Source organism: Nymphaea colorata, chromosome 1 (genome assembly GCF_008831285.2).
Source record: "Nymphaea colorata isolate Beijing-Zhang1983 chromosome 1, ASM883128v2, whole genome shotgun sequence".
NCBI classification, from domain to species: domain Eukaryota; kingdom Viridiplantae; phylum Streptophyta; class Magnoliopsida; order Nymphaeales; family Nymphaeaceae; genus Nymphaea; species Nymphaea colorata.
In genome coordinates this window covers 38962881-38984990 of record NC_045138.2, presented here as the reverse complement: position 1 = coordinate 38984990, position 22110 = coordinate 38962881, and the positions used below count along the sequence as shown (strand labels likewise).

General features: G+C 37.2%; 1 protein-coding gene across 4 annotated transcripts; it reads right to left on the bottom strand.

Annotated features, from left to right (window-relative positions):
* Nucleotides 1-835: 835 nt before the first annotated feature.
* On the bottom strand, nt 836-20264 carry LOC116258293 (uncharacterized). 4 transcript variants are annotated; one of them, XM_031635376.2, is made up of 22 exons: nt 19440-20260; nt 19135-19249; nt 17522-17622; nt 16636-16727; nt 15227-15362; nt 15056-15124; nt 14818-14919; nt 12625-12723; nt 11987-12097; nt 11568-11774; nt 11152-11259; nt 8714-8809; nt 8322-8378; nt 7719-7865; nt 7574-7633; nt 7246-7350; nt 4817-4978; nt 3340-3413; nt 2344-2467; nt 1934-2025; nt 1695-1818; nt 836-1480 (listed from the first exon to the last, which is right to left on the bottom strand). In XM_031635376.2, the coding sequence occupies exons 1-22, from the start codon at nt 20148-20150 to the stop codon at nt 1328-1330; spliced, it is 3045 nt and encodes a 1014-aa protein (XP_031491236.1). In that variant the 5' UTR covers nt 20151-20260; the 3' UTR covers nt 836-1327. The 4 variants fall into 4 exon arrangements, 2 of the variants coding, with proteins under 2 accessions (XP_031491236.1, XP_031491244.1); XM_031635384.2 differs by lacking the exons at nt 836-1480; nt 1695-1818 and having other exon boundaries at nt 2344-2459; nt 19440-20263; XR_004173691.2 differs by lacking the exons at nt 836-1480; nt 1695-1818; nt 1934-2025 and having other exon boundaries at nt 4834-4978; nt 19440-20264.
* Between the last annotated feature and the right edge of the window lie 1846 nt (nt 20265-22110).

Genomic DNA, 22110 nt, shown 5'->3' with positions numbered 1-22110 from the left:
GCGATGAATTCATATATAAAGTTTGAAACGCCAATCATGAGGTCAAAGTATATCGCTAGTTACCTGTGGCTTAAAACCGAACGATACATGCCACATTGGTATTCCTTTTCGAATTAGTAATTAATTTATCTTGTAAGATATGAAAAATTAAAACAGGACGATTAGGAGACTTCACTTCCGATGCTGTCTACATCGCTTGAGGGTTTGGTACATCTCGCTGTGCGGGTGAAGGTAACCAGGAAAATATCTGATCGTCCAGGGTCAGACGGACCACTCTCCTTGATTTGTCTACTTGTTTAGATTTTTCTGCTGCTTATTCAAATTTATTGTTTAGGTAAACAGCGTGATGCTTGTCTGATTTGCGCACATGAGCTAACTCGCACTCAGATTTCTTCGGACTTACCTGATTGAGGTCCCTTTGAATTTGAGGGAGACTGCTTGATCACAGCTGTTTCTCATAGTTTATAATCTTTTCTCGTTGTCAATGACTTAAATCTGGAAACTAACTCTAATGCTGCCAAAGGTTGTTAAGAAACAAGAACATGCCTCGATTGTGCACGTGCACAACCTGCGGTGGATGTGAATTTATGAGCAGTTCACCAATCGACTTAACTTTTGAAATCTTAATAAATAAATGCATGTCCCTCTGTTGTCACACTCAATTAGTTATATTCAGGAAAACATCGCTTAATTAGATCTATTATTACCCCCCCCCCCCCCCCCCCACCCCAACCCTTTTTACGAATATTAAACTAGTTCATGTCTTTTAGATATATTTCATCTTTTTCCTTCATCTTTCTATACTTTGTTCAACTAGTCATAAAACAGGCACACATGAAACAACAGTCAGATGCACTTTCGCCTTTTCAAGAGAAGCACCTGCAGTTCGAGAACGAAGTTTTTAAAAAGGTAAAAATGTCTCTAGCAAAGAATCACCTCCTGATTCTGTGAGAAAAACTTATCACAGAACATCGAGCGATGTAGTTTACAGTACTATTCCTGGCTGCTAAAGATCATTGATTCTTTAAGAAACTTCTAACCAAAAAACGCCCCTTAGACTGTTGGGCAGAGTGCCAACAACACCAGTACTTATTAACACTTCAAGACCTAAATTGGCAACTCGAACCGCCCCAACCCTACTGGTGGGCAGAGCGCCACCAACACCAGCACTTATTAACACTTCAAGACTTAAATTGGCAACTCGAACAGCCCCAACCCTTCAGAAGTCAAGAGTTGTTTTATTTGTACGTGGGGAGGGAGGGAGCCTGTCACTTGCCGAGTGGAGCAGCATTGCTCACTGCTGATGTACTCTCTCTGCCTCCCCTATTCAAAAAGGTAACCTGCAAGGCTGAACCTTCCATATCTTATCTCTATATTCTGCAACAGTTCTGTCGCTGCTGAATTTACCAGATCCAGCGGTGCTCAAGATACTCATCTTTGTCCACTTGTCTTGATCAACAAATGCCTTATCAGCAGCAGCCTGTGAAAATTTATCATTCAGGCAACTTCAATAACCCAAAAATAGAAAACACATTAAACCATGCTCATGCACACTTGTAAGGATGTGTGGAAGTACATGCATTATCCATGGATGTTCCCACACACGGACATTGAAGAACATGCAAGCACAAATGACAACTTTTAACAATCTAGTCATATAGCACACATATTCAAAAGAAATAGTAGGAATCTACCTGTGCTTCCAGATAACTCATAAAGTCGTACCCAAGAAGATAGAAATCACCACCAATGTCATCCACACTATCGCATAATGACTTGAAATAGTCCTTATGGCCAAAATAACCATCTCTGACCATCCTACCAACCACACGGGATAACAAAAGATCAAAACTCTTAAATATTTATCGAGATATGACACTCATTCTAAAAGAGCAAAAGGTTCAAAGGCAGACAGAGAAGGTGATATACAAACCTAACCACACGCACGAATTGGAGAGGTACTTGAAGATCACGCCTCTTCTCTCTCAGAGAAGGGACTTCGTTAACTTTGGCACCAAATACAAACTGCAGCAGTAACAAATGATTGGCTATGGAACTCACGAGTACCAAGCATGCATCAGGAATCTACTTCGGCAATAGAGCTTGCTCAAGCATATGATGCAGATAACATGAAAAATTCTATGGAATCTTGTAAAATAATGAACATGGTGTGGGTTGCACTTTCCTAAGAGTCATCCCTTCCTAGTTTACCTGCTGCTTAACATCTTCCTCGTATGGAAGTTTTTAAGAAAGTATATAAGAAAAAGAAAAATGTATTACGTCCATTTCCGTACAAAAGACACCGAACTAAAGAATTATCTGGAGATATGCCACAATACTGACCATGTTATCTTCCCCTATCTCTTCAATAATTTCACACGTTGACCCATCAGCTGTTGCTAAAAGTAGACATCCATTCATCAAAAATTTCATACTGCTGGTTCCTGATGCTTCGTGCCCTGCCGTGCTATCAAAAATAAAGAAAAAAATCAGACAAATGTAACTCAAGGACCATATAGAATACTTCCAACAGGAATCCAAGAGAATCACAAGTTGCAATGTTCGAAGGATGTCTAAAAAATAATTATCTGTAGAAAATAAAAAACAACCCTTTTCAATAGGCAAAAGCTAAAGAGAAATCCTCCATATATGCACAAAGACACTAGGAAAAAATGAAGAGGCTTTGCTTTCTGTGAGAACAACTTGGATACATCTCAAGAACTAGGCTTTTGCTCAAAGAATAGTAGGTTTTATAAAAAATGAGGGAACACGTGCACAATATCTTATAGTTAATAACTTAATACAGAAGAAGCAAAAAGGCAGTAACTTTAGAAAATAATAAAATGAAACAGAGAAACCTAGTTTTTAACAAATCAGCTGCTCTGCTGTAGATTTTTCAAGCACAAACACTGGACATATTGATAACATTACAAATCATATATTGATTAGTATCATAGTATGTATCTTCAAAAGCACAACTCACAATCATAAACTCAGAAATAAATATACGACATCTCAATTTGGTGAGATTCACAAGTCACGACTCACACCTTACCAGATGCATAAAGACCTTGTGGATAGGAAAGAATGAGTGTTGACATGACCGAAAGCATGTACATCTCCTGGATAGTCGCAAATAAGTATTTTTTCCATAGTTCGTTTTGAAAATAGAGTCCTAAAGTTATAGTAGATATCTATTTATAAGCACTTTCTTCCAATTATTTTCTTGAATCTACAGCAATTATGACAATTTTTTGTAACAAGATTATGACAATTTTTTGTAACAAGGATATATGAAAACTACTGAGGCAAAGGACACTGAAGAGAGCTCGACATGACCTTATATGCTGTGAAAGGTCACTTCCAGGTATCACTACTTCAGCTACAGAAACATTATAATCTGGGACGAAAACCTGCAAAATAGACAAAATTATGAGCATAATGAAGACTACATTTAAGGAAAAAAAATAGTTACGTGCAAGTTGGGAGGTAAAAGTTAAAACCAAAGGAATGAAACAGACAGTAACAAAAATTGCCACTCGTAGTTTATCAGTTATCACCCAATTCGAATAGTAAAACTTTTATTCTTTGTTATTTAGATTTTTCAGATGATTAAAAAAATCAAAGCCAATTCATTCTGAATTTCTGGTCTGTCATACAACAAACCTTGCAAAAGTAGTTACATGCTAAGTTTGAGCAATATGAAATGGGTTATAATACTACGTTGAACAGCTAGACAGCCCCTAAAATCTTAAAATAATTGTGACCACTTCCTGATGTCAAATTGAATGGAAAAAGCATGCAGACCTATCTGGATTCTCCTTTATGAGGTTTTGAATAATAAGCTTCCAGAATCCATGTTCAAACCAAATAGTATGTGAATTTTGTTGAAGGGTGTAATTACTAAGTGCACGTACTGTTAGTGAAAATTTTGATATATTCAAGATACACAGCCTTTTTCAAGACTTGGTTCTCATAAAATTCCTCCTTTATAATAACGATGTTCTGTACTGCATCTGCTCCTACAGAAACTTCACCAATTACCACCATGATAATGGCTTGATGGGACCTTGGTTTCCATATTTCAGGTGGAGTCAAACTTAAGTGTGGACTTACAGTTAAAACCAATCTTATCAGAATCAACTTCCAAATGGGGGCAGGACAATTCAACAAATTAGCCAATTTGTACCGGCTTCAGAATAGTTCCTGAACCGGCAAAATGTTAATAATTGAATTTGTATAGTTGAAAATCAAAAGGTAATTTTTTTTTAAATAAGAAAACATTTTAAAAGTATCAGAAAGAATAAAAATGGCACATGGCACCACGGTTTCAGCAGCAGTGATCTTAACACCATTGAAACAGCTATTACCACAACCATGCATGAATGACAATTCTACATATTTACACCAACCTAGATGTCACAGAAAGAGTCAGAATGCGAGGTCCAGAAGACAAAAGCTTCTTTTCATCAGTTCCATTAGCGCTAGTTGTAATTTAACTTTTCAAGGTCATAAATTTGCTTCAACTTTTCTGATAGGAGAGACCAAGATTACTTGCACGAAGCTCCCACTTTTATAATTTTCAAGTCATTTTCAATCAGAGCATCAGCATCATTCACAAAAACTACAAGACCATTAGTTTTTAGTCCCAATTGGTTTCCTTGAAAAGTCCTGCAGGTTAAAGTATGGAACATCCCTCTTGCAGTACATGTGTACATAATACATATCATGTATACACTGGTGTATGAATATGCAAGAACGTCTTCAGCTAAGAAATTATAAAGGATGATTCGACTATGAATTGTTTTGGACAAACCAGTTTAAGAAGATCACCGATGTCATCGTCATTATTAATTTTTTCTGCAACAGCATGGATGAGCTTAATTATCTTCTTGGCCATTTCGTAACCTGGAGCTGCCTTTCCTCCAATGATGCATACACGGGGAACAACCTTCCTTTTATCATCTGCTTTCATATTCTGCAAAATAGATTAAATAGACTCCTGAAATCAAATTCCTATAATTTTTGTACAAAAAGCTCAACTGTGGTATATTAGATTACTATATGGATACACAATTTGTGGACAGAGAAGTTCATCAGAAAATTACATATTCTTCCCAATGTTTTTGAGGAACTGCATTCAATGTTCTACTGCCATGATCACCGATTCACCATCATCTTTTGATATGAAAAAAGGTTGAAGAGGCAACCAATAACAGAAAAGCACAAAGCATATAATATCGGAGAGTAGGAAGGAGGATACCAACTTGAGCATGGTTTATTTTATTCGACCAACTGGATTTGGATTAGTTTGATTTGGTAAGAAAAAGAGAATCTAAGTATAGGCAAGCTGGAATTGGTTAATCTTGATCAAGTTTGAACTCAATTTTTATTTTTATCCAATATCCAATTGGATTCCGTGTACCAAAAAAACATGTATAGTCAATTTTGAAAAGAGTAACACTCACACTGGAAGGCCTCACATCATGCGCTAGGAGGATTACCATGTCCAAATTGGACATGAAGCTGAATAGAGTTACTTTATCTTTCTTTAAGGAATTGAAATTCAATAGACATAAATTGGGTGGCAGGTAGAATGCAGCTTCAGTTTTGGTAAATTTCTATTTAAGTCCAAAACTCAAATCTGATTAATATGCATCTGATTGATCAGGTTTCCTAATGCCCATACTTGATGCTGGCCCAAAGCATTCTGGTGGGACAAAGTCAGAAACAACTGACCAGTGCTGCACATTTCACACATACATATATACATGTATACATACTTATCTACATATGAACGTACATACATATACACATGATGCCCTAATTTATCTTGTCTTCTAGTTCATCCAGTCTGTTAGAACTTTGAAAGCTGAATTTGTTCAGCAGGGTCGAAAACCTATATTTGTTTTACCAAACAAACTTGTTTTTCAAGCCAACGAGATTTGATGCATAAACAACTTGATACAAGTTGGATCCCAGTTATTTGAAAGTTGTTCTCGACTAAAAGTTTAAACAACCCAATAGCCCACATCCATTTGGTTGAATCTCAGGAAAAAATGAAAACAATAACAATAATAATAAAACTATATATATATATATATATATATATATATATATATATATATATATATATAAGTCACACAAACTCTTCTATTTTACTGCCGCACCCGAGTCGCGTCGAGTCAGGTGTGCACCGGACATGGGTGCATCTCGCACTCGAGCCTAGTCAACGCGAGTCGGATGCGGTCAGCTGCACTAGACTATATTTGTCCATTTCTGACATGGACAGACTTGCGTCAAATTCGAGTCGGGTGTGGTCAACCCACGTTTGGTATAAATGTGTCCCATTTTTTAGTATTATTGTTGAATACATTTTAGCATTTTATTTTAGATGCTTGTTCAGTTGTTCTTGAATCTACTATAAAAATTTCAAAGTTCAACTAATAAATATATATTGTCAGTCGTGTACATATGCAGCCGTGCATATATGCTTTGCAACTGATATAGTGATATATTGTCATGTTATAAACTTATAATATTATAATATAAGTTTTTTTATATATGCATTATGCAGCCTACCAGCTGTGGTTAGAGTTGTTCTTTGAAGTTTTAATTTCAAATTTTCAATTTCTGCTTCTATGATTCTATCAATTTTTTATGTTTTACCTTAGACTGTTAGTATGTCATATTAGTAGATTACTACATATAATATATTATATATAATATATGTTGTTTTGATATTTTCCTATGCAATACAATTATGCAAGTATGTTATATACATTAATAATTAAATTGCAATAATAATATATACATGCTTATTCTGTTATATATATAATAAATTAATAATAATAAAATACCCTCACTGCACCGCCGCACCTAAATTTTTTGGGATGTGCCGCTCTGGCACCCGCACCCCGCACTCATGTAACATATATATATATATATATATATATATATATATATATATACATTACACATTTGAATACAGTCTGCAGGATCCTGGTATAACCATTAAAGCAATCAGACAGTGAGCAAAGAAGGCCAGGGCCTGAAGGATCCAGGTGCTTAAGTGGGCAAGCCCAAGTATTGCATAAATAAATTATTCTTGTCCAGTATCGATATTGATTAGTTAGATCAGACGGTCTGAAGTTTGAATTATTTATGGACCAATAACATGCATCATCATACGAGTTAAATTGGCACTACAACCAAGATAATATAAAACTGTAAATATGAAATAACCTTGATACAGTCATAGCGATAGATAATCCCAAGGACATTAAGCAATTGTCTCTTGTACTCATGAATCCTTTTGGCCTGTACATCAAACATTGCATCAACGCTGACCTGTAAAAAATAAAATCAACTGTTTTTAGAGAGAGGAGAATAAACTATGAGCTCCAGAAACACGGGTTTTTTTGGGGGGGGGTTGTGTGGGCGGGCTGGGGGCGCATGGAATGGGGGGAGAGAGAGAGGGAGAGGGGGAGAGAGAGAGAGAGAGAGAGAGAGAGAGAGAGAGAAGAGGAGGAGGAGGAGGAGGAGGAGGAGGAGGAGGAGGAAAGCAAACAACCTTCAACCCAGTTATTGTTTCGATATACTCTGCCAGCCTTATTTTATTGAGCTTCCGAACCTGCAAAGTTGAACATGCCTCATAGGGTTACAGGAACATATAGAATAGACACCAAATGATTCAAAATCTTCTAATAAAATATTACCATTTTCCATTCGTTCTGAAGATTAGTGTCCTCTGCATGTTGGCGTAGCCCCATGAGAAGATCAATATTGCTAATCCAAGTGTCTGTTCCAAGTGATTTTGTAATAAGATTGCACAGACCAGGGTTACTTACTACTATCCACCGCCTCTGAAAAATTTAGTATAAAGTATAAGCTCAATCTTATTTAAGGTAATATAAACAATGACAAACATGCTATAATAGTATAATTACTAAGTCTTGTGAACTGCAGTGCTAGGCAATCAAATTTATCTCAGTGTTCTATAGTGTCAACATTCTGTGCATAGTTATCAGAACTTAGAACGAGCCTAATAGCCTACTAGAGCTCAAGGTACTAAAGAATAGAGACCATTCCTATGATTGCACACCTGAACTATGGAGAGACAAATTCACTCTCAAAAGCCATTTTACTTGTTCTATTTGTACGTATGTACATATACACGGGCAACTACGTTCCAATAACTTATATCTATCACCATTCCAGTTCTGCCTACCTCTCATTAATAGATGCCTTGAATCAAAAGCCTAAGGTCCTGTTGTCTGTTTCACATATCCTATAATATCTTGCATTAGAACTCTATATACCTGAGTAACTCCATTTGTCTTATATTGAATTTTCTGAGGCCAAAGCTGATGAAAGTCCTGCAGTTCAAAAAATAAGAAAAAGAACACAAAAAAGGTAGGTAAATGAATTAGTGAGATAAGCATCTATTGGTTGATGACTGCTCCCAGAGACCATGAGAATCTCTTGGAAGCTTCTCATGAATCTGAGTGACGAAGAAGTCCAAATCACGTCTAACTAGTCAGACAAAAATGCAAATACAAAAGTAAATTCTCGCATGCATTCGCTGGGCAAAATGTCCCACAAATTGCTCTCCTATTTGTTAACATGGGAAGAGCCATATATGACTCAAAGGTGAACATTTTCCCACCATAACAATAAAATCCTTAACTAGCAACAGCGACTTCAAGTTTACCTTGAGTGCACCACCTTTTAGTAACTTTGAGTGAACCTGGGAGACTGCATTTACTGTATTACAGCAAACAATCGCTAGGTTCGCCATGCGGACATTCTTCAATAAAATGAAAGAAACATAGGAAGTAAGAAACCATTTCAACATAGAAAAGAAAATACATAGTTCACTGGAAGTGTGCCACCTAAACTTCACTAGAGAAAGTGTAGCAAATAAGACCACCTCAAGCAATTCTATAGAGATTCTATGGCAATACATGCTTATATGTGTGTGTGTGTAATGGATCAGAATTAATTACCTTGTTCAAATCATTTTCTCAGAGAAAGATTATTCCTCAAAGTCTTGAACTGGTTTTACAAAGCAAGCATTCTGCTGCAACAATTTGCTTTCTTTATTTCCATTAGCTTACATGCGAGTCCATTCTATAAGTATGAAAGAATCATTGTTCCAAATATAGTTAGCATGTTTTAGTGGCAAAATTTTCCTTGGGTAATTTTTGGCAAATTTGTTTTTCTTGGAAAAATCTCCAGAAAACCTCAGCAAATTTTTTGAAAACGACAAAATTTCCTAAAAAATATGTAAAAACAAAATAAATGAGAAACTAGTAAGAAGACACAGACATAGTAGATAAAGTGATAAAATTCAAAATAATGTTTTAATGATGGTAAGTAATCTAGCTTAAGTTTAAATTTGAATTTTCTGATGATATTAACGTTAAAAAGAAAGAAACAAAAAAAGGAAAAGTCGTGAAAAAAATGTAAAAATGCAATAAATTTATTTTAACGTTATTTTTCCAAAAACAGAATTTTTTCAAGTTTCTTTTCATTTTTTATCAATATAACAATATTTTTCAAAGCATCACAATATTTGTGACACTGAAAAGAATAAAGCTACACTTACATAAGTCAGACCACTAGGTATACCTAGTTATCATGAATGGTCATCTACATTTCAGGCTTAGTTCAACCCGTTTTATCATCCTAGGTTCAAGCTCAATATAGAAAACGTCTATTATTAGTCAATTTTTGGTAGCGACATACTTGGACATGCTTTAGCCTCTGTCTTAAATAACTGGAAACAACCATGAGATTGGCATCCAAAGCATTTCATGAGATGCAGCACAATCCTGCATTTTTTGCACATGCATATGTTAGTGATTTGGGCCATTTGGCATGTATATCCTCATACAGTTTTCTTTGTTGCACTCTCCAGAACAGGACCATAACCTACACAAGATCTTGTACCTGGTCAATAGTGATTATTTATTTCAACTCATACCTCTAGCCAGGTCTTTTTTTTTTCACTTACAATGGTGGAGTCTGACAATTTTACTTCCATGATGCAATAGGATATTTCATATTTGCTTCTTTGTCAGCATCTTACCAAGCATTGCTAAGTATAAACACAGTTTTATCCATTTGGGCTACAACTGCATTCCAGAATGTAAGGTTCAACAAGCCACATTTCTAGGTATTTCAGTAACTACTTGATATTATTGTAACTTTCTTGTATTTCTGTGTGTATTTTGTGTATTTTTTTCTTCTCGTATTTCTATTTTCTTTCTTATTTTTATGTATTTTATTCTTTCTTTCTTGTAATTCTATCTTTTTTGTCCAGCTGAAAAAACTCAGTCGAAGAGAGGTAGCAGCTGGACTCTCTGACAGCTAGATTTATATCCAATGGAGACTCAACAGCCCTCTCACTTTTCTGTTTATTGTAAAACTCCCTGTAGCTCCTTGAGTTTAGAGATATTGTTAATGAAATATTTTTCTGTCCACATGTGTGCAAGATTGAGTTGTTCGTGAGACATTCTTTTTTGTTTGCATGGTGTCAGAGCTTGGCTCTGTGTGCGCGTTCCAACTTTCCAATTTGGCAGAATTAAATGTTCCTCTGGTGGAGTCTTAGATCAGTGTGTTAATGATTAGTTGACTGATCTCTGTAGAACTTGTTGCTGTGGGAATAAGCAATCTTCTTTAATTACTACAATTGCTCATACCACTGCAGAAATTGAGGAAAATTGCTGTGCAAGTGTGCATAGATGCAGTTTCTCACCGAAGGATGTTGTGAATACTCATTCTATTGATAAGATTGAGGATTTTTTCAATATATCAAGACTATTGGACAATCTGACAATCTGGTAAGCTTTACCTTTTCTAATAGTTGAGTCTATTTATTGAAGATGATAAGCAGGAAAGAAAAACAGAAAAAGAGTAGAGTTGTGAACGACATCAGAAAAGAGATCATCAACATGTAAACTGAACAAGCTCACATCTTCCAACACGTGAACAAAAGTGTAAGATGAGAACAATGTAAACTTCAACAGGAAGAGAAAAAGTAAAATTAGCTAATTCAGTCAAGATCCTTTCAGGCAGTTTGCAAGCCTCAAGCAGCTGTAAAATAACACATGAAATATTGCATCCTATAAATGATCTCAAGAATACCTTCGCAGCTCCTTCCTCTAAAATTGACATTCGAGACAGACGATCAAAATCAGATCCATATCTCTGCTTCAGATCCTCCAAAAAGTAAAAGTTTATTTCATATATGATCTGCATGAAATCAAGAAAACATCAAGGCACCTGGAATAAAATTCCTTTTGTTTCAAAAGGAACAAAAGCATGCTAGTCTGATGCAGACCAAAATTAGTCATAGAAATGTTTATTACAATAAACATCTCATTTTCAGCTTCGAACATAATAAAGCGACTGGAGATATACTAGGCTAATGTCTTAGTGAACTTATTGTGACTTGCACTAGATGAAGATTGTACCAAAATATGCTACTAGATATAGTAAAAATCAAATTCTAATGGAACTGAAAATTATACTTTAGTAAAATTCAAACTTTTGCAACATACTTCCAAGTGACGTGGAAGAAGGCTGCCCATTAGGTCAACTGGAACTTTCTCAAGTCCTTCAGCTACCACAGTATGAATTGTAATCGAAAATACTTTGCAGACAATTTTCCAAGCATGTTTCCAGTCCAAATGTTCCTCATCAACCAAGATTCTCATTAGCTCAACCACTGAAAGAGAAGGGTGGGTGTCATTAAGCTGCAAAGCTACCTGCAAGGAAATATTGATTTTACTGATTAAAGCCTCAAAGGAAATCATGCTGACTGTAAAGCATCAATCAGTTCAGTCATAGCAAACAAAAGAAACACATATGGATCATGTCATTCCAAGAAATGGAAATGAAACCAATACCCATAAAGTAACTGAATTCAAAAGCTTGCTATCCAAAAGGAATTATGCAGCAGAGGAATTTAGGAAGCAACCTTATCAGGGAACACATCAAAATCAGTATGTGAATCCTTAAACCTCCTTACTATGTCTTGCAAGGATGCTGACACAAAGAAATATTGTTGTTTCAGCCTGAGTTCCTTCCCCTGAAAGACAAGAAGAGGAAGATCATGAATTTTGCAAATAACATAGTTCAAACGTCAAACACAATTACAATGAAGATGTCTGTAGATCCTAAAAGATTAGAGGAGAAAAATCACCAAGACAAGGAAAAAACAGATAAAATTTTCACTAGCACATAGTTTTATTTTTACTATATAGTGCGGGTTTGAGTACTCTCTTCACATGTAACAGGATGCTGTAATTTTGCTGATTAGTTTTCATTCAGATGCTTCCACCACATGATGGTTTAATGTTGCTTGCTTATCCTTATAACACCTTCAAAAATGTGTCAATGACACCAAAGGATTTCAATCACTAGATGAAACAAAAGTAATGTTATGTTAAAGTCATTTCTAAAACAAATGTTATGTTCTGTTCCATCACTGCTCCACACATGTGGGATATTTGTTCATTTGATTTTCTGGTGGTGCCCAGAGTATATGTACATCAAATTAGCTATTAAGTTTCCAACACAAAATAATAATTTTCTGAATTCGAGATCACTACAAACCTGATAAGTACGATCATCCGGATAGAGAACGTTGCTTATAGTTTCAGCCTTTTGCCCATTGATGATAGAATTGATATAATCACCAGTGTTAAATGATTCCTAGCACATACAAAGAAGCATTATAGCACAAACATGCTAGTAGGCAAAGAGCTTCAACATGATTAGAGAGACAAAATCAAAGCACAAACACGCTATTAGGCAAAGAACTTCAACATGATTAGAGGGACAAAATCAACTATGTCAACATACAAATTTGAAAATACAAAAAGCAACTAAGTGACAAGACCCCAGAAAAAATAAATATACACCTTAATGAAACTATGAATTACCAACTTGCTGCATTATAAACAAAGAAAATTTAGAGTTCAATCAGCTAATCCTTAAAAAAAGGTTATCAGAGCTTTTGAATCTGCAAAACATAATAAGAAAAGGAACCAGAAGCAGGCGACAAAGGCTATCAACAATTAGAGAAAAATATAAGCCACAAACAGGCAACACAGATGGGAAGAAAATTACATCTTGTGTATCGCCATGTTCATTGATAGAAGATTGTTTAGGAAATCTAAAGTGTCTTTACAGAAATATTTTTCTCTGGCTGCCATCAATAGACAAAAGAGTGGAACTCACATAAAGAAGGCAGATCAACAATGAGACAACAGGCTCTGTACCCAATGGTGGCAGCCCACTCTATCATATTGATTCACTTTTCTAATACCATCTTCTTACTATATGCAATCGGTTGGTGCTTAATGATCATAATTCTTCTTTCTAGCATGGTGCCCTTGGTAAACTTGTATTGCAGCAATACTCTCCGACGACTTCTCTTCTTGCTATCTTTGTTCACCTTTATGGAACATACCACACAATTGACTTGAAGTGGTCTTTGTTTGCACACATAAATGCACCTCAATGCTTACACTATCTTCTCACTAAAAGTGAATAATTGGTGCTTAATAATGACAATTCTTCTTGTCTAGTATTCTGACCTTGACAATCAATTCCAACTCTAGGTCTCTCTTCTTCACATGAAAAATTTCTCCTCCCAATGTACCATAACGCAGGGAGGATTTCACTGCGTTTCTTACCCTGCTTTCTATAACTCGCAAGCAAACAGCCCTTGCTGTGGTAATGCAACTCAATCCACAATCCCCTCACAGTTGGATGGTAGTTGCAGTATGAGAATCTATCTCCTTGGTGGCATTTCCTAGTCCTATCTAATCACATTCTTTGGCCATGTCAGATTCTGCATTATGTATGGCTAACAAGCCTCTTTGTCTGCTTGTAGGCCACACAAGAAGGCCCTTTGGATGCTTTCAAGGATCACCATTCAAATTTCATCAAAAATTCTTGACTGGTCCTGCTTGATTTAATCATTTTATATAGTTATTAACGATAACAAGAAACCCATCTGAAACACCATGAGAAAGCTCCTTCCAACTAGTGAGATTCATGATTTTATCAGCCACTTTCTTCTTAAAGTAACCCTTCCAGCAGGACCATAGTCTTCCTTTCTAGAAGATGACCATCACAGTTAATCTGGGACCATCACAGTTACTGGGAATATGTCAGCAGGCATCTTGCCAACCAGCCATACCTTGGACCCATCGCCCATCAACACTATCTCTGTACTAGCTTGTGAAGACAACTATTTCAAGTTAGCTGCATTTACCTGGAGGAAAGACTCTGTCTTTTCATTGAAAAAGAAAAAAAAAACCTTAGGAAAGGGATCACGAACAAGGAAATCATAACTCTTCTTCCAAAAGAACTCTAAAATTGTACAGTTATAGCAGTAATAAATCCAAGCTGTAGCAAAGCCAGCCTTCATCAGTTCTTCTGATGGAATGTGACATATTGGCTAGCAAGAACTGCTCAGGCTCAGTCCACTAAAAAGTTATGGTTGCTCTGAACCTAGAGACCATATTTTGCTACTTTAGTGTCACTCATGCCTAAAATCGTGGACAAACAACATGAAGATAAAAGAGGAAAAGAAGAATAAAATTCAGTGGAGACACACAACATGCACACACAAACATAGAGGGAGAAGGAGAGAGAGAACCCATTCAAGGGCACAAATATGTTTTTAACTTTTTATGTTCCTAAACAGGCTTAACCTCACATAAAAGCACAGAAAGAAAAATCATTGCAAGGGTAACATGCATGCTAGTTAATCCTCCAAAACATGCATCCACTCACCATATCATACTGGCCACTTGGTTTAGCAGCCCAAAGGCGAAGATTGATCGTATTCTTTGTTCCATAACCTGGAATAGGATTGTCATAGGCAACAGCTTCCACCTATCAGAGGCAAAAACATTAGATTGCAAAATACTAGATACATGATCTTCATGAATTTATTTATTTTGGAAAATATAGTCAATAGAAGAAAACAAGCAGTTTGTAAAACAGCATAAACCCAAAGTTTTATGCTTACCGTCTCTTCAGGTATCCAGACTTTAGACTTCCTCCCATTCAAAAGCTGCTCCTCCACTTTCCCATAATACTAAATCACGAAACTGAATCAGGACAAACATGCAGTTTGGAAACTTTGTCATGCATTGAAACTAGTTATAAATAACTAAATCAGCTACATTTGTTCACGCACCTTAACTGGGTATGAGATATGAATACGCTCTATCTCCCAAGGGTTCCCAAAATTCAGCCAAAAATCAGGTTGTTCATGCTGATAACCATCCAATATCTGCTGACGGAACAAACCATATTGATAGCGCAAGCCATAACTGCAAAATTAAAGGAAATTGACATCATATGTGGTCAGAATCCTTCAAAATCTATAATAAACTAAAACATCCTCAGGAACCCATAATCTACTGATGTTAAATGACGAAAATCTGCCAAAAACTTTAGAAATAAGTCCTAGTGAAGAATTAACAGGAACATATCACAATTTTGAATGTTTCCACTACCTGTTACGGTAGTGAGACAAGATTTATGTTTTATGCAAATAAGCTAAAGATATAGCTTCATCTTTCATTGCTATCTTTCGTTCTATGGAAATTGGACTTCTTTATGCTTTTAATATCCTCTCGGATGAGCAGATATTCAAACTTAATGCATGTGAAAACCATGTTTGTCTTTGTACCCACATTTTTTACACATAACAGTAGATTCAGCAATATCCTCCAAGATCCATTGTCGCTTATTTGGATAAAGCTCAAACGAAGTTAGATACCTGTTTTTAACTTTTAGCAGCAACAGAACATTAGATTTAGCATCACCTTAACTGCCCACTAGTTCCAAACAAGTCGTACAGCAACTGAGTGGAATGTAAGATGTCTACCATAAACAAGTCCATTTATCTCAAAAAAGGAAAACATCTTCCACTTTGATTCTCTTCATGTCTCAACTTTCTATTAGAAAAATCTTGAAGCTATCACAAGAAAACAGCAAATGAATAGGGACCAGACCACAAAAGCCAGGTGCAAATGAGAATGCAGAAGATAATAGCAATTGTTGTCCCATAATGTGAAACACCCTTTCACCCAGATGCTTCTATCCTTACAACTGTTATTAGGGAATGAATTTTCCAGATCGTAGTGTTTCTCAGAAGACTCAGAACTAGTTAGCCCTGAAGAAACACGGGGGATGTTAGATTGTTAGTAGTTATTCTCTAGAAAGATTTACATGTCACAGGCCAGGACCAAATGGACAGATTATAACTTGAAGTGGACTGGTTCTAGAAGGATAGGACTAAGCCTGCAGTCTGCACATCAATGCAATCAACCTGGCCTAGGGTGTTCAGGCTTGCTGAGTTAGATAAACAATCTTGTAATTTTGCTCAAGCTCAACTTGTTTGTGCAAATGAGGGCACTCAACCAAAGTTCACAGCAAATAATCTCTAGTGAAGCTCAAGCAGAGCCAACTTGTTTTATTTCAGACAACCAACATGCTTTAAAATGTAATCAGAACTTAACATGACAAAGAGATAAATAAAGGACTCTGCAAACTGCTTGTACATTGGTTATTACTTTCTGAACAAAATTAATGGCATACCCCCAAGCTGGAAGGTCCAATGTTGCTAAGGAATCCATTAAACATGCTGAAAGACGAGCTAAGCCCCCATTACCAAGCGCAGCATCACCCTCCTGTTTTCAGCACAGGAAAATTAATAATTGGAAACCATGTATGATGTCATAGCCCATACAACAAAAACAAAAGTACTTTCTTCATAGGCAGTGCAAACTTCTAAATACATAAGCTCATAATGTGATGCTTCTCAGATAAGAAATTTGATGGTGTCTGCTTCCACGAACATTAGAAATGAAAACACAAGAACTATGATACGTAGCACAGCCACTTCAAAATTTGAAGTAGAGTTTACTTCAATGTATTCATTGTCACAAGTCTGTGATATCATCTCTGAAAGAAAAAGAATAACTAAATAGAGACTGAACCAAAATATTTTCAAATATCATGATGTCACAACATTATAGTTTGCTGCACCTTTAGGGCAGTGTAACAAAGTTGATTGCATTCTTCATGGCCAGAAAAAGTCTATTATGTACTAAAATTAGAAAAGATAAGGGTGTTTTCAGGAAGACTAGTAAAGAAGAGGCATATTTGTCTATGCTAATAAACATAGAAGTGTATTTGGCAAAAACTCAAACAAAGATAGCAAATTAGACTTGAAGTCTGGTGACACCTCATCAACTTTTCAAATGAATTTTAAGTGTTAATAGTGTTTCTCCACTCTTCAGTATAAACTAATCAGTGACACTTTCAGTTGTGATTATGACCGTAGGACTTATTAACAGATAGGCATGAATCTACTGTGACAACCAAAATGTTTACAATTGTATTAACACAGTTTCAGTAAGGACATGTTATGTAGATCAATATACCAAAGGCTTTTTACAACGAAGAGATGAAAAGCTCATACCTTCTCCACTAATACTTCAAAGTCAAATCCTAGTTGACTTACTGCCTCTGCATATTGATCTCTTATTCCCAAATTTGTGAGACTGTTTGACAAGGAGCGACCTGAACATCTCACAGAATAAACTCATAAATGTCTCACAAGGGAACAATGTGGCATAAAGACATTTCTTGAACCACAATCTAAACTAAAAGTAAAGAATCCAGATAAGCCCCAATTATTTCACAAACAATAGTCATTAGTAGAATATTCTACCTCGTTTAGTTTTCTAGAATTGACTGCCAGAGCCAGCAAGCAGAGGAAATGTACTATGCTTGACACTGGACAAACCGCATTCATTCATGATTCCATGCCAATAATTGTGGAGAGTAATGATTAGAAAACGGCAAATTCCTAAGAAATATGCTGGATCCTCTGAATGCGAGAATCTAAGCACCAAAGTAGGTAAGCTTAGACATGATTACAATGTCTTTTTTATTTCCAGTTTGAAGTTTGCATGCTCCATTTTATAGATATACAGGCGTCAAATTTCAATGGTACGCTCAATGTGGTTGAGGCTTTGTACCTATTTCTGCCATCGAAACATGCACATATTCATACATATATAGAGAGATAGATATATAGAAAAAAATATGGCAAATACATGAGACACACTATAGAAACAATCACATATTACAAATGAAAACATCGCTCAAAAAATCAAATGTCCTAGAGCAACAAAAAGAGTGCAAGTAAATCCCTAACGTGGAGGACTGATAACGGTGCTGCTACCTTGTGGTTAGTGGAGAGCAGCAATGGACTAGAGTTGTCCTAAATCTAGGACTAATCTGTTTTCTTGCTTACAAAAAGAGGCCCCACGGTACTCAGCTGATCAGCCACTCAGCTTCAACATAGCAGCGTCCAATCATAACAAACGAGGATATTGATGGTCCGAGTTCATGTCCTGTTACCCACTAAGTGAGGATAATAATAAATCCTTTTAAGGACAGGTCACAATGATAGGCACACTGGAAGGTAGCTGGATCACCTTCGTTTAAGCAAAGCTAATAATTGTTAAGTTGTTTCTTCTTTGGACAAGCCGATACAGCTGGGATTAGAGTTGGATCAACTAAAAATACGCATAAGGAACTCAGCAGTACCATTCTGTCAGCAACCACGCTCGGATGGTGAAAATGTTTTGCACTGAGAACCATCCGGATTGTTCCGTCAAAGAATGTGACCTTTGGTCCATGACATCAAGTGCAGCTAAACAAGCGAGACGAATTTGATGTTCCTAATCTAAGAGCAATAGCACCTATTTAAACATATTCTACAATTTCAACAATAGCTGCAGAAGAAGCCTCTTAGCAGATGCAGAACAAACAAAGACGCCTCTTAGCCGAATGTCAAATTGCTTAGTACATTTATTGTCAACATCAGTAACTGAATTGGATGAAATGTCAGAGGCGATTCGGCCCAAGACTGCGAGGTACCATTACGAGCACGCTTCTTGATCGTTTTTTTTTTCAAACGGACCATTCTTCTTGATAACTTTAGCCACAATACAACACATGGATGCAAAGGAAAAGCTCGCAACAACTTAAGTTCCCATAGGAGGATGTTTATCAATACCATACCCATAAGGAATTCTAAAGACAGGAAGTACACGCGCTTTGGATCGTTCCTCTTGAAGTATTGCTGAGTATCATGCCAACGCTCGATAAGCCTGTCTCTCACACTATGTGCCAAGGCCTACAAAATCTTTGAACGTTTAAATAAAGAAAACAATATTGCATTTGTTTGGTGAGTTCAACGGAAGCTACAGACCAGGCTAGGTGTAACGTGAGGCTAATAATAGCAATGTGATTGGATAAAATGAATGAAGCAAAAACTACGTTGATCGTTAGGAGATGGGAGGATCAGATAACATGGGAAATGGCACCTGATAGGCTTCAAAATCGTTGAAGCTGAACCTCGACCTCGCTATCGTATACTCCACGTGATTAAGAATGTCCTTCTGAATGCTGATCGGATCGTTCTTGAGGTAACGATCCATCATCCCGAACATCAATTCAGCCCTCGGCACCTTCGCTCCATCCAAATTACTCTTCAGGATCTGCGGCGGGCGCCTAGTCGTAGAACCAGACGAGGCCGACGGCCCGGCCACCCTCGCCGGCTCTTTCTCAACGGCCTCCCGGAGCGCCTTGACGATCCTGTCCAAGTTCTTCGGATCCTCGATCTTCTTTCCGTCGCCGTCTGTCACGCAGAACCGCTTCACGACAAAGTCGCCCTGGATCTCCTCGACGCTGGCCTTCTCAATCTTCAACCCGAAGACGGTGAAGACGCGGGTGATGACCTGGAGGAGGCCGATTCTGTTAGCGGTGGCGACAACGAGGGCGGTGTAGGCCGGCGATGAGTCGTTGTCGACGACGACGCTCTCGGCAGACAAGGCCCGGTCGCTCTGCGCGGACGATCGGGGCAGACGGCGTGCAGCGGCGAGGGAGCGACATGTCCGGCACGAAATCAGAGGCGGGGTCGACGCCGGCGAACGATGATGAGCGGGGAGGGAGACGACGGCGACGAGGGAAGGAGGGAAAGGGGTCGGGAGAAGGAGGGGGAGGTGGCGGGAGTGGAGGGGAGGAGCCGACGCCATCTCGGCGGAAATGGAGGGACGGAAAACACTAGCCTCTCCGGCCGCGACTCTTCGTCATCCCTCGGGCTTTGCTCTCCTTCTCGTGACTTGGCGGAGCGAGAGTGAAAGTATCGAGGCAACGGGTTTCTCGCTTTCTGTTGTCCACGTAGGCAGATTTTCCGTTGCCCTCCCCTCGAGTCCTGACGTTATCTCCGTTCCACCCGAAACGGATATCGGCGAGACTGTCAAAGGATCGGATTTACTTGCTCAATTCCGAGTCCAGTTCACGGATGACTAAAGAAAATAAGTTGGATTGGTATCAATATCTGGATCTGAACATTAAAGCATCATTTCGGGATATAATAAAAATTCGAACTCATGAAAGCCTTAGCGGAGGAATGTAAAAGTATCAAATATATTTTGGTTGCCTTGTCAAAATAAGATTTGTGAAAAACCCAGTTCACCTCTAGGCGCCTAAGCAAACATGGTAGTTGATACTATGGGGAATAAAGGGAATGCTGAAAGCTTCAGCTCTCTTTAAAATGAAATATTTCTGCCAATCCTCTTCGCTCATCTGTTCATCAAAAGTTAGTTAAAAGGGTTGTAAAACAAATTTTCTTTTCTCTCTAGCTCTTATGAAGCCAATAACTGTATCCGTGTGCCATTATATTTCATGGAGGAAACCATAACATAATTGATAATTCTACCGCCCACGTAGCAATAAATCTGATTGAACGATAACTCTGCATAAAAAAAGGTTTGAGACAGTAATATACCAAAACTTTAGGCACAATTTCCTCTGTTTTAATGAACTAACGTTTGAAATTGTTGAATGTGCTGATTAAAAGGGACCTTTGCAAAGGTTTAAAGAGCAACGAGGTATATTCAAAACATTAAAATGAGATTCAAAAATGTAAGTTGAATTGTTATCACCTTGAGTCACCCAAAGCATACTCTATACTCTAAGAAGGTAAGTAAGTTGTTCATGGAAGTTTCAATTCTCTATCAGGCATTAGGTCTTCACATCTCACCAAAAAATGAAATTGAAAAAGAAGGGGAAAAATGTCGGTGGAGGAATCAAAATTATGCTGTCGGTAGACAACGCAATGTTATACTGTTATTTTCTGCAAACTAATAAAAGTTGCAGGAACACGATTTGTCGCTATTAGTATATTAGCTGTAAGCACGTGTCGATCTTCTCTACAACTATGTCGTTGATTTTAAAAAAAAAAAAATTAATAGGACTAATGTCCTCTTAATGACATTAAAGTCTAATATTTTACATAGATGAAGTTATTAATCGCACTAATCAATCAAGAAAAAATGTATGTCTACATGATTCAACGCATTGGTGAATGTGGCCCTGCAATTTTTTTTGTCTTTTGGTTCGAATGCTCTCTTTTCCTCCTCTCCCCGTGGCAGAGTCTGGCATGGCATGGGTTCTGTATGTGCAATTATTTATGCAATATCTAGTGTCCCTTAACTAGAATTTTCTAGCTCTCCCCGGCCTTTTGTCGAGAAGGAGCTGGCGTGACAACATGCTCCAATCCGGGGTGTCCAGAGATGATGTCTGCTCTTACAGCTTAACATTGGGAGGAGGCCCTCTCACATTTGAAAAAATTGAAAAAGTTTGATAAATATGTCTCTTTTAGGTCCCGTTTGATGCACAAGAAATTTACTCTGCAGCAACGGAAACTTCATGTTTTTGTACGGCGATAATTTTATCCTGCAAAAAACTTCCAACTTTTTACCATTGATTTTTTTACATGGTAACTTTAACGTTCCAAATTTCACGTTGACATCAAACTGGACCTTAGGTACTGCCGGTGAAATGATTTAGGAGAAAGAACAAAAGCTTTAAAGGTTGAATTATTTTTCTTTTTCCCTCACTGCCATTTTAAAGATCATTTTTCTTACATATATTTCGACATGAAAAATCTCAAAATACCTAAATTGTTGACTAAATGTCTACTTAGAACTC

Excerpts from the sequence above, each read along its gene's own strand:
- LOC116258293 (XM_031635376.2), bottom strand. The coding sequence starts at position 20,150 with ATGGCGTCGGCTCCTCCCCTCCACTCCCGCCACCTCCCCCTCCTTCTC. Across the intron at positions 8,810-11,151 it reads TAGAGGAAGGAGCTGCGAAG|AATGTCCGCATGGCGAACCT; the intron begins GTATTCTTGAGA and ends ATTTTATTGAAG. Across the intron at positions 7,634-7,718 it reads TTCAGAACGAATGGAAAATG|GTTCGGAAGCTCAATAAAAT; the intron begins GTAATATTTTAT and ends TCAACTTTGCAG.